General features: G+C 32.7%; 1 protein-coding gene across 9 annotated transcripts in view; it reads left to right on the plus strand.

The window, feature by feature from the left end:
• Positions 1 to 12,782, plus strand: part of CCDC88A (coiled-coil and HOOK domain protein 88A) — a 122,430-nt gene that overhangs the window by 82,871 nt on the left and 26,777 nt on the right. For all 9 annotated transcript variants that reach the window (XR_013441821.1, XM_078056541.1, XM_078056542.1 and 6 more), the window contains exons 17-21: positions 1,996 to 2,137; positions 5,448 to 5,612; positions 10,098 to 10,259; positions 11,523 to 11,800; positions 12,015 to 12,158. Coding sequence is in view for 8 of the 9 variants with exons in the window: in XM_078056541.1 (XP_077912667.1) it covers positions 1,996 to 2,137; positions 5,448 to 5,612; positions 10,098 to 10,259; positions 11,523 to 11,800; positions 12,015 to 12,158 (891 nt within the window). In the remaining variant the exon portion in view is untranslated. The remainder of the gene's footprint in view (positions 1 to 1,995; positions 2,138 to 5,447; positions 5,613 to 10,097; positions 10,260 to 11,522; positions 11,801 to 12,014; positions 12,159 to 12,782) is intronic.

Raw genomic sequence — 12,782 nt, forward strand, 5'->3', positions numbered from 1 at the left:
ATTTATATTCTATATTAAATAAATGTATATAGGAAAAAGTAATGCTGATTATATGGGTTTTGTTTATGTAATTTTGAAAATATTCAGTTAATATATTGAATAGATTAATAATTCTGTAATAACAAATAGAAATAATTTGAGGCATTCATTCTAGCAATGAATTCAAGCAACCATAATTGGATTAATCAAAGAGCTATTTCATGAGAAATTTCATTTTTATTTGAGTTAAATAGATAGTTAAGGGCCAATTGAGTTGACTACCTCTTAATATAGATACTAAATATGCATCACTTCTTTATTCACACAGATTTATTACCCGTCATGTGTAAGACATTTAGTAGAGGGGAGAAAAAACAGTACACCATGTAGCTACCCTAACTAACCCTCTTAGAACCCAGCTGTAGATGAGTACTTCATATTATTTGGCACCTCTTCCCAAACCTTAATTCAAACAGCTTGTCAGTGTTAATTGAGCTCTTATCATCTGCTGATCATCAAGCATCAAAGAAATGATAATGCTTCAGCTGAACGTTAAAGAATGACTGAAATTTGCAAGGTAGAAATGATGGAGAAGGGCATTTCATGGAAATAAAGCACAGAGATATGCTGAGTAATTCTTAGAGTGACATGAAAGATGGACTAGAAAAAGGACAGGGACGCCTGGGTGGCTCAGTCGGTTAAGCATCCAACTCTTGATTTTGGCTGTTGTCATGATCTCAGAGCCCTGCATCCGGCTCCAAGCTCAGTGGGGAGTCTGCTTGAGATTCTTTCTCTCCCTCTGTCCTTCTCTGCCCCCTCTCTCAAATAAATAAATCTTAAAACAAACAAACAAACAAACAAACAAAAAAGGGGCAAATTGGAGGCACAGAGACCGGTTAGGAAGCTGTTGAAATAATCTAGGCAAGATGTGATGCATTCATTAATCTATACATTTATGTATATAATGAAAGCTGAGGGTATATATTGAACTAAGTTTTTTAAGAACTGGAATTGAGACCATCCATGATCAAATTCGGTAGATCAGTAAAAGAAGTGTCTTAAGCCACTACACCGGCTTCTTTCTCAACCATTAAGTTAGCCTTATTGTCACAAGGAAAATAAAAGCTCACAGACATAAATTCCTTTAACATTCCATCCCCTCCATCTTGGAATTTATATGTATATCTGCATCTGTCTTTACCTCTAATCTCAGATTATGTCCCTAATTATTAGTATAACCTTTTCATCTTTCTCATTGATGTCATTCCCTCTGACCCTTTTAAGATAAAATTAAGATATTTGTGTCATCAAGGAATAGATAGTCTAAGTTGTGGGTTTGCGTGTATAAATAGGTAAAATGCAACAAAGTAAATTCAGTGGTAGAGTTACAAATAGAGTGCTAAGCAGTCACTCTTGTCTTTTTCTTTTAACAGCTCTTTTCCTATGACTTCTCTAAATATAGTTTCCTAGGGTTATGTTCTTAGGCCTCTTAATCATTTATTCTGAATGCTATGCATTGCCATCCATCATTTTACCTGATAGCCACATTATTCTCCGCTTAGTGGACATCTCTGTCTAGACAGTCTAGAAGCAACTCGGGCATCACACATTCAACATATTCAAAGTTAGATTCATTAAATGCTTTAAAAATGTCTCTTTACTCAAGCCAATACCAAAATGAATGAGATTTGTTCTCTGTTCTTAACTTAAAAATTGGTTGAGCAGAAAACATATATACAAGTTAATTAGAGTAAAAGGCAGAATGTGATAAAATTTCTCATATATGTACTTTACTTTTTTATTTGGTTTAGTTATCAAGGTTCTCGGGTGTAAGAATTCATCATAATCCAAAGTCTGTGATTGACTCTCAAACTGTATTCATGCACTGTCCTTTCTGTAAAAAATATTTAATTACAAATAATATATTTATGAACCCACCTTTCAAAAAGATAACTAAAATATTGACATTCACATCTACCTCCAATGATGAACTATGTTATTTTTGTACTTGGATAGTAGGTACAAACTTTTGGAATCAAAATTAGAATCTACTCTAAAGAAGTCCCTTGAAATAAAAGAAGAAAAAATTGCTGCTTTAGAAGCTCGATTAGAAGAATCCACAAATTATAACCAGCAGTTGCGCCAAGAACTTAAAACAGTAAGTGATTTCCCTGGAAAGAATTTTAATTGTCAGATATTTGGGCAGAAAAGTCTAAAGTAAGAAAACAAAAAAGCAACATCATTGATATTCTGTCTATTTCTTCCTTTTTCTTAAATTTGAGAGTAACAGATCTTGGTCATTTTATGACAAACTATATTTTGTTTATACACTGTAATTTGTTCAGTTCTATTTCATGTGCATATGTCCCCCATGCAGTTAGAGACCTATCAGTTTTGTGGGAATAGGATGGGGAAGAGGCAGTCTTACTCTATTTAGAAAAGCTCTCAATGTGATATTGACACTTCACTTTGACACACTTCGATTGAAAATCCAGGTAAAAGTTTGATAGGCAAAGATATGGGTATGAGGATACCAAGTAGAGGGAAATAGTATGTGTGGTATAAGAAAGCATCTGATCTCATTAATTTGAAGTTTTCTCCTAGATCCACTATCTTGTGATATTTGGAATTATTCTGTGAAATAAGCAAGGCAGGAGCACCTGTCTGTTTTCCCTTACCTAAATAAATTTAAATCAAAGGGGCTTGTCCATTCCCTAGGATTAGTATATGGTAGATAGGTAGAATCGTGTTCTGGTTTTTTTCCCCCCTTTTATCATCTCTGTAGTACCACCAGGAGTGGTTTTACAATCAACTAAACATTTAGATTGAGAAGATTACTTTGGGCCTCATTTAGAACCGTTTGATTTAGAACACTGTTGGAAATACAGTATATAGCAGGGCACTGTCATGGGTCCCTCTTATAGTTGCCTGAAAGTCATATTCCCACCAGATGACAATTCAGGTGCAAGATGATGAGATTCACATTGAGCATGCGGGAGCTGCCCTGTCTTTGAGACTCCATGCTCCATAGTAGTCATCATCTCTTACAAAACTCTGAAGGCATAAATAGAAGATCTCCACAATGGATATACTAGTTTTAAGAGTTGCTGCACTCAGAGAAGTTTAAAGATATGGCTTCCTATTAGGTATTTATAATTCTTGCAGTCTAAATATAATTTACCAGTTGGGTCATTTTTCTCATATGCAATCTTGCCTGGTAACACAGAACATTCCAATTTTTTCAGGTTTCTAAGGACACAGTTACCAAAGATGAATTTCTCATACAGAAAAGGAAAAAGGTTTTGTTCCCCATTTGCCCACACTATCATTTTTGGTATTTGTACCACGAAACATATATTGTTACAGAAGAAATTCTAGAATTTTGCTTAGTTAACATGAAGGATTATCCAAAAAATAAAGTAAAATTTGGTGCCAGATTTAATTAATCTGCAGTATCTAGGTTGCAAAGAAAGTCAACTTCATGAAGCTGCTCAGCCAGTTTGGGTATGGGTTGGTATATATCCATTTCAAGTCTGCAGAGATTTAAAATTTCATCATTGTTTTCCACTTCCAGCCATTTTGGCACAGCTATTAGACTAGCTACCTGCCATAAACAGGAAATTAGGCTGCCATAAAACCGAATTAGACTGTGCTAACTTCTAATACTATATGTGAAGACGTATATCACTTGAAGACTATGAAAGTTAAATATGAGTTGAAGGCCTGAAGTAATTGCTAAAATAGCATGACAAAAAGGTATAGCTAATATGGCAGGAAAGGAGATAAAATAGAATTACAAAAAATCTAAAAAACAAAAAAAAAGAAAAATGAGGAACAAAAGTACAGATTGGACAGATAGCAAAATGGCAGTTTTAAAACAAACCAGATCAATAATCACATTAAATATAAAATTTCTAAACATCTCATTTGAAAGGCAGAGATTAATAAATTAGATTAAAAGGCAAGACCCACCTATATGCTGCCTCTAAGAAACCTCGATGGAAAATATGTCATTTTTTATGTGAACATAAATTAGAGATTCTGCAGATACATAAGGTAAAGGGACCATTTTTGAAATTTAGTTGTAAGAACAATGGGCTAAAAATAAGAAGCTTTGAGTTTTATTCTCAACTCCCCTTCTTAATAATGGCATATGTCTATAGTCTTTATAAGCCTAGAGAAAAGACCCTGTGGGAAATTAATGTAAAATAGGAGACTGGAAATGATGTCACTCATCTGTTATTAGGGTATTAAAATTTAAAAAACCTGGAAAATTAGGATCCCAGAACACCTATTAGATCACTCAGCCAAGCTTTAAATTATATTCTGTTTTGGGCGTCTTTTTTCTTTAGTCTCACATCATTTTCTAACTCAGTAGTAGCAAAGCTTATTGTTGAGTCATAAGCTTTCTTAAGGTTTGCTTTAGATATTGAATTATTTTAGACATTTATATTTTTGCCTTAATGTAAAGTTTGGGTTTTAATTTAGAAATTTGTGATAAATGTCTCCTAATATAAACTAATGATTCAAGAGAAGTATAATAATAATCAGCTTAAATTGAAGAGAGCTATTAAGTTAATCAGTAATTTTGGGGATGTAGGATGACCAAGTTCTTAGTTTTGAGTTGACTCTCTTAAAGTAGGATGTGGTTGTAATCACACCAGAAAGCCCTGGGTAAGATAAATCCTTGGATTGCCCACTTTTTATAAAATAAATTACAGTAATAATATATGGGTTAGGATCTGAATAAAGAAGTCACCAATTTATCTATTAATATAGCTCATTCTGGGCAACATATCCTTCTTAAAAGGGTAGACATATATAGATATTCCTCAACTTTAGGTATCTTTTTAGAAGGAATTATTACGTATGTCAAGTCTTCATTTGTCCTTTACATGGGGATCTCTGAAATTTCTTTTTTTAAAGATTTTTATTTATTTTTTGACAGAGAGAGAGGGAACACAAGCAGGGAGAGTGGGAGAGGGAGAAGCAGGCTTCCCTGCCGAGCAAGGAACCCGATGTGGGGCTCGATCCCAAGACCCTGGGATCATGACCTGAGCCAAAGGCAGACGCTAAACGGCTGAGCCACCCAGGCGCCCCGGGATCTCTGAAATTTCTAAATCCAGCTATAGATGGGTCAAAAAATAATTATTAATATTTAGCAACATGTCTATGTCCAGTTAATCTATTCCTTAGATTATAAACAACAGGATCTGAAATTATAGAATATATTACTAGATAATGGCACATAAGCAGGAGTATATTTTATATTTTCTAGGACAAAAGGTTTTGTAGTTTACAAAGCATAAATTGTGATCATGATAGTAATGATAATTATACATATTATTTATCACATTTTTAAATAGTGTCTTTCACATTCACCAGACCATTGCAGAGTCTGATTGTGAGAAGTGATAACTTTGGTGATTCTTTTTCTCTCCATTAACATATTTTAAATAAAATTTTAGGTGAAAAAGAATTATGAAGCTCTCAAACAGAGACAAGATGAAGAAAGGATGGTACAGAGCTCTCCTCCAACTTCTGGTGAAGATAATAAATGGGAGCGAGAAAGTCAAGAAACAACTAGAGAGCTTCTGAAAGTTAAAGACAGATTAATTGAAGTAGAAAGAAATGTAAGTATTTTTAAATTTTTAGTAGGAAAAAGTTTTTTTTTAAAAGTAAAGTATCATTGTATATATAACTTAGAAAGTTTATCTAATCTGGTTTTATACTTTCTTGAGTGATTTATTTTATAGTAAAAGAGTGAAGAACTAATAATTTAATTTACTTTTCTCCATCACCCTCATATAAGTCCATCAGCCAACTTTGTCAACTCTGTTGTGAAAATGTAACCCACGCCCTTCTTCTGTCCCATCGTTGCTGCTACCATTTAAGGTACCATTATCTCTCATCTGGATTATTAGAATAGCCTCTGACTGGCTGGCTTTCCCCCTTCTACTCCTGGCCCAGTCTAACCCATTCTTAACTACAGTAGCCAGAGTTATTTTTTAAAACATAATCCTAGTCATGTAATTTTTCTACTTAAAATATTCAATGGCTTCCCCTTCCAGTTAGAATAAAATCCAAATTTTTCAGTGTCCTATAAGATCATTCCTGACTTTGCCCTGCCTATATTGTTGGCCTTATACCATACCACTCTTCCTTCCCTTCTGTTTATAATCTCGAGATATTATTACTATCTGTCGTTACCTGGGAAACACAAAACAGTGCCTGGCATATATAAGTAAATCAGTTGTAGTCATATTGGCCTTTTCTGTTTGTTCCTGTTTCCAGAGATTTATGTTGGGATCCTCTACCTGGAACACATGGCTGGCATTCAGGCTTCGTATCACATATCTCCTGCAAGAGGTCTTTCCTGACCCCTTCCCCCAGTAAAGTAGCAATTCTCAACCTAAACCATTCGCTATTATGGCACTGCCTTAGTTTCTTCCTAGCACTTCTCACTAGTGAAATTATATTACTTATTTGTTGGTTGTCTACTGGAAAAAAGGCTCCTTGACAGCAGGAGCTTATCTTTTTTTTTTTTTTAACCACTGTGCCTTCAGTATATAGAAATAAGCCTGGTAGATAGCAGATACAGTAAATATTCGCTGAATAAGTTAGAGAAATATTTGTCAAAAAAAGGTAATCAGACTAATTCACCATACATTTATCCTTTAAAAATGAATTAGCTTAAGGAATTTATATACTAACAAGTAAAATAGTTGTGGTCATTGTTATTATGTTTTAATGTAACATGAATTGAGAACTTTAAGCCATAATGCCAAAAATTAATCTCCTACACTGTTGGTTCCTACTTTCTCATCCAGAAGTAATCACTGTAAACAGTCTTCCCAGAAAAATGTTTGTGACTTATCCGTGTATGGTAGTATATTTCTTTTGCGGCGCCTGGGTGGCTCAGTTGGTTAAGCGTCCGACTCCTGATCTCAGCTCAGGTGTTGATTTCAGGGTTATGAGTTCAGACTCCGTGTTAGGCTCTAGTCTGGGCTTGGAGCCTACTTATTTAAAAAAAAAAAAAAAGGAAGAAGTAGTATATTTCTTTTTTTTCCTTCCAAGATTTAAATTTCAGATAGTTAACATATAGTGAAATATTAGTTTCAGGTGTAGGATTTAGTGATTCATCACTTACATACAACACCCAGTGCTCATCACAAGTGCCCTCCTTAATACCCATCACACATACCACCCATCTCTCCATCTACCTCCCCTCCAGTAACCCTCAGTTTGTTCTGTATAATTAAGAGTACCTTTCTGGTTTGCCTCTTTTTTTTACCCCCTGTGTCCATCTGTTAATGTTTCTTGAATTCCACATATGAGTAAAATCATATGGTATTTGTCTTTCTCTGACTGACTTATTTCACTTAGCATAATACTGTCTTGCTCCATCCTCGTTGTTGCAAATGGCAAGATTTCATTCTTTTTATGGCTGAATAATATTCCATTGTATACATATATAGCACAACTTCCTTATTCATCGTTTGATGGACATTTGGGCTCTTTCCATAATTTGGCTATTGTGGATAATGCTGCTATAAACATTAGGGTGCATGTATCCCTTCGAATCAGTATTTTTGTATCCTTTGAGTAAATACCTAGTAATACAATTGCTGGATTATAGGGTAGTTCTATAACTTTTTGAGGAACCTCCATACTATTTTCCAGAGTGGCTGCACCAGTTTGCATTCCCATCAACAGTGTAAGAGGGTTCCCCTTTCTCCGCATCCTTGCCAACATCTGTTGTTTCCTGAGTTGTTAATTTTAGCTATTCTGACAGGTGTGAGATAGTATCTCATTGTAGTTTTGATTTGTATTTCCCTGATGATGAGTGATGTTGAGCATCTTTTTATGTGTCTGTTAGACATTTGTATGTCTAGGAGCATATTTCTTTTACAAATTTACATCTGTGGAATCATGCTATATAATATTCTTATTTGCATGTTTCAATTATGTTATCTTAGAGAGCTCTCTATTTCAGGCAGTTATAGATCATATCATTTTTTTTAATAACCACATATTATTCCATAGTGTGGATATTACCATAATTTATTTAAATAAATCCCAATCGATGAACATTTAGGTTATTATCAGATTTTGCTGCAGTGAAAATCAATGTATAATATGTTCATGGGGTAATAAATTTCTGATGGCAGAATTGATAGGCCAAAGGGTGTATATATATATGTGTGTGTGTGTGTGTACGTGTGTAATTTTAACTGGTATCATCATGTTAGCTTTTGAAGATCACATCAGTTTTCAGTTCCACTAATAGATTACCTATTTTTTTAGGTAAACACTTGGTGTTATCAGCCTTTTAATTTTTGTTAAAGCAATAAAGTATTTTAATTTTCATGTTTTAAATTATTAATAAGCGAGCTATTTTACATCTTATCTATTTATCAGCTGTATATGAATACCTATTTTTAATTATTCAGTGATTTACATATGTATATTTATATATATATGCGCACATAGATACAAACCTCCATCAGTTGGATTAGTAATTGTATTTCAGAAAATTTGGCTGACATGTAAAAGTTCTATAAAGTAAATCTCTTTTCCCATTGACTTCCTTTATAAATTTCTATTGGAAAAAAGTTACTTGGTTCTCATTTTTTAGCCATTTTATTTTAGATAATGGTTTGTAAAGATGGCTAGTCTTATATTAGACTGATAATTTTGGTGCATTTGCCAGTATAGTTACTGACCTCCTAACTTTTCCATTGTAGATCTTTTCCTGCTGTGAGATACCCTTTCTACTCTCTTATTCTTTATAGACTATAGGAATTTTTCTTATTCCTGTAGGGATACCCAGACTTGTCATTAGAGCTTTGTACATTTTGGTTTCTTAAGAGCTGAACTACAGTAGCACTTAATGTATGAAGTGAAAAATGGTTCACTTTTTGGTGTATCAAGATGGTATATAAAAATATCAGTGTTCCATATTATTTTTCCAGTATAAATTTTTTCATCCTTTTTATTTGAATAAATGAACACAAGAGAACTAAAATATCAAAACCCATCTTAAAGCATTTTGCTTCCTAACCTTTGATTTTGTGATAAAATATATGGGTTTAATCATTACTTGCCTTTTATACAGTGACCATGTAGTATATGTAACTTTGAAAGTCTATAAAATGAATGATTCCTTTGTCCCCTATGTAGATATGATAAAGGTGATATGTCGTGATTCAGTTGTAACTTTTTCTGCGTATTGCAATTATATGCAACAAATTCTGGACTTTTTGTATATAACATTTTATTTCAATTTTCTAGAGGTTCTTTCTTTGTTTATACTTTTTTATGCTAATTTTTTATGAAATGTTATTTAGAAGTAATCCTGAGAATATAATATCCATGACAAACATTTTAATATCTGTCAAATTAATAGTGATCTGTGATTTGCATAGTAATTCACTGTTTATAAAATTGAAATATGGTCAAATGTACTAGAAGAATTGAAAATTATATGTTTTGTTTGGATTTGCTCCAGAAGTCCTATAGATAAAATAGAGTTTTAGTGAGTATTTTATACCATGGGGAAAAAAAAAATCACTAAAGAATATATGTAACATCTGTTAGGTCAATTATGGACTAAATTTTTTAAACACATGGTTAAAATTGTTCCTGCTTCTCTTCCAAATTTGTGTTTATTAAAATATTTAGTTTTGCTGCTACCCCTGGGACCAGCACTCACCTATATATATATATATTTGCCTTTGGGCAGTTAGAAAATGTGCACTTCATTAGCTAGACACAGTCCCACATACTTTTGAACAGCACGAAAACCATATAACTAACAACCCCATTCTAGTTTCTTGTGTTAATATATTGAGAATGGAACATTTTGTTTTTTTGGAAATTATAAAGCAGACAGTATAGAGACACACTAGTAAGGTTTTAGTATTAGCTCTTGCTTTCTCTTAGATTACATCTCTTTTTACAATTTGGGATAGAGGGGAACTGTTTAAGTCTTTTAAGATTGTTGGGATTTTTTTTTTTTTTTTGGATTTTCATGGTAATAGTTGTTACAAAATTCTAATATCTGTTAAGCGGAAATATGTTTGTTACTTTTTAAAATATGTGTTTTCTTTATTAAGAATGCTACCCTGCAAGCAGAGAAACAAGCACTGAAAACTCAACTGAAACAATTGGAGACACAGAACAGTAATTTGCAGGCTCAGATTCTTGCACTTCAGAGGCAGACAGTTTCGTTACAGGAGCAGAATACTACTCTTCAAACCCAGAATGCAAAGCTTCAGGTTGTAATGTAATATTTTGGGATATGCAACCAAATTTTTGAATTATGCTTTTAAAATAAGGGTAACTAGACATGGTAACATTGTTTCTTAGTGAGTGAATTTAATGGAAGATAAAATATATCTACTTAGTGCTATGCCAGGCTTTCAGATATCAGCATTTTTTTAATCAGAGCCTCTAAATATTAACTAATAAATTCACTCAATGATGTAAATAAAATAAAGCTAACTTTATCTTTATTTAAAATATTTATGGGAGTGCCCAGGGCTGTGGTGGAGCCAGGGCAGCTGCAGCAGCACTGGCCAGTAACGCCCAGCGTAAGAAAAAAACAAACAAAATGAAATACTTATTTATTTAAAATATAATTTTATCTTTATTTATATTTACTTTATGGCCTTTCACCTCTTTCAGCAAGTTGATTGTGATTAATCGAGCAGAAACCCTTGCTTTAGAGTATGATTGCAACATACTATTGCTTATTTCATTTTTACAGCCTTCATATCAGTTCTTAAAAAACAACACAGCATGAAAATTTTGTCTTCAGACTTTTCCTTAGATCCATCTTGCACTTAATGCTGCAGTGTCTTTTCACATAGAATGATCAGGTTGGGGAAAGTACAACGCTTTGACACCTCTTAAAGAGCCAAAGAAAAAAATTCCATCTCTGAATATGAAAGTTCTTTCTATAACTCTTTTCCAAATGGTAAAACATATACTAATATAATGTAGACCTTGAGAAAATTTCCAGTTGAATTTTCACAAGTAATTTTTCAGTTCTGTCACCTCTTAAGTTTTAGAAAGAGATAAATTAGCATTTTAAATTCTGTACTTTTTCATGAGTGGAATACAAATTGTTTCTAATCACCTTCATTTAAAATAATTCAACCCAAAACATATATATGATATGTATCTCATAATAATATTAAATTAAATAACATAATATTAAATTAATACAAATTTAATATTGATATTAAATTAAGTAATATAAATGAATAATATTAAATTGTAGCCTTGTTCTTTCGGGACACTAAAAACCAAATTATCTCAGTATAATATGACTATATCTTCTGTGATTTATGTAGAGCTTCCTAAAGTTAATGTTATCTTTTATATTTTTTATGTTGCCATTAGAATTTTATTTTTGAATAATTTTTAACATGGGAGAATTATTCTATCTGTAATAAACACATACCACATATTTGCATCTCCTAGAAGAACAAGATAACTATTTTTCTTCTGTCTCATAACAATATACTTTCTTACAGGTTGAAAATTCTACCCTTAATTCCCAAAGTACTTCACTTATGAACCAGAATGCACAACTCCTAATCCAGCAGTCTTCCTTAGAAAATGAAAATGAAGCTGTAATCAAAGAGCGAGAAGACCTGAAATCTCTCTATGATTCTTTGATCAAAGATCATGAAAAGCTGGAACTTCTTCATGAACGTCAGGCTTCAGAGTATGAGTCTCTCATCGCTAAACATGGAACTCTAAAGTCTGCCCACAAAAATCTTGAGGTGGAACATAAAGACCTTGAAGATCGGTAATTTACTATCTTCTCTTGTGTTGTTAATTTAAAACCAGTTTTCTTTAGATAATATAAATTTTCTGTTAAACAAATCTAAGATAATTTATATAGGAAATTTATGTATGATGTTTATGTGATACTTACTAGTAAGTCTTGTTTTCTTCATTTCTAAAGTATTTCTTTTTTCTAAGGGCATATTATAAAACAAATAACCTAATATTTTTTCCAGTTACAATCAGTTACTAAAACGGAAAGGACAATTGGAAGATTTGGAAAAAACACTGAAATTAGAACAGGAAAAAATGCTGCTTGAAAACAAAAACCATGAGACTATAGCTGCAGAATACAAGAAACTTTGCGGTGAAAATGATAGGTAATAAATATTTATATATTTTAGTTTTGTATTATTCATTACATCCAAAGTGTATACTGCCCCTTGCAAAACCATCTGTAACTTAGACTTTTTAAAAAAGACCCAGAGCAATAAGTAAATTACCCAACAAAATCATGCAGCTAGTTATAAAATGGCTTGAAAACCTAGATCCCTTGTTTCCACTTATTGTTTCTCTCTTGATTTATTCAACTAAGTTTTTAAGCCATTTTATAATGAAATTTCTGTACCTTGATAGCATTTATATGCTTTATTGTGACGGAATGTAATGAAGTCTGATTCTTTATGTCTGTCTGTATTTGCTAGTCTGGTATCTCAGTTCTTATCTTTCAAAGTTTTTACAAGTGAGCAGCTTCCAATTTCCTAGCTGACTAATTTGTACTCTTATTTTTAACTGTCTTAGTTATTAATGGTCTCATATTGCCACGAGGCAGTTATTTTTTAATTTGTAACCCTAGGAAGATCAAAACTTACCAACCCGTAATCAGTCTCTTCATAAGGGTACATATCAGAAGGTTTTTAGAAACCTTTGAAAAGTGTAAGCATCCTGAACATTTGCATTACACTTACACTTAACCATAGCTGAAGAGCTGAAAGGCAGCACAC

This window comes from Halichoerus grypus, chromosome 10 (genome assembly GCF_964656455.1).
Source record: "Halichoerus grypus chromosome 10, mHalGry1.hap1.1, whole genome shotgun sequence".
Classification (NCBI taxonomy): domain Eukaryota; kingdom Metazoa; phylum Chordata; class Mammalia; order Carnivora; family Phocidae; genus Halichoerus; species Halichoerus grypus.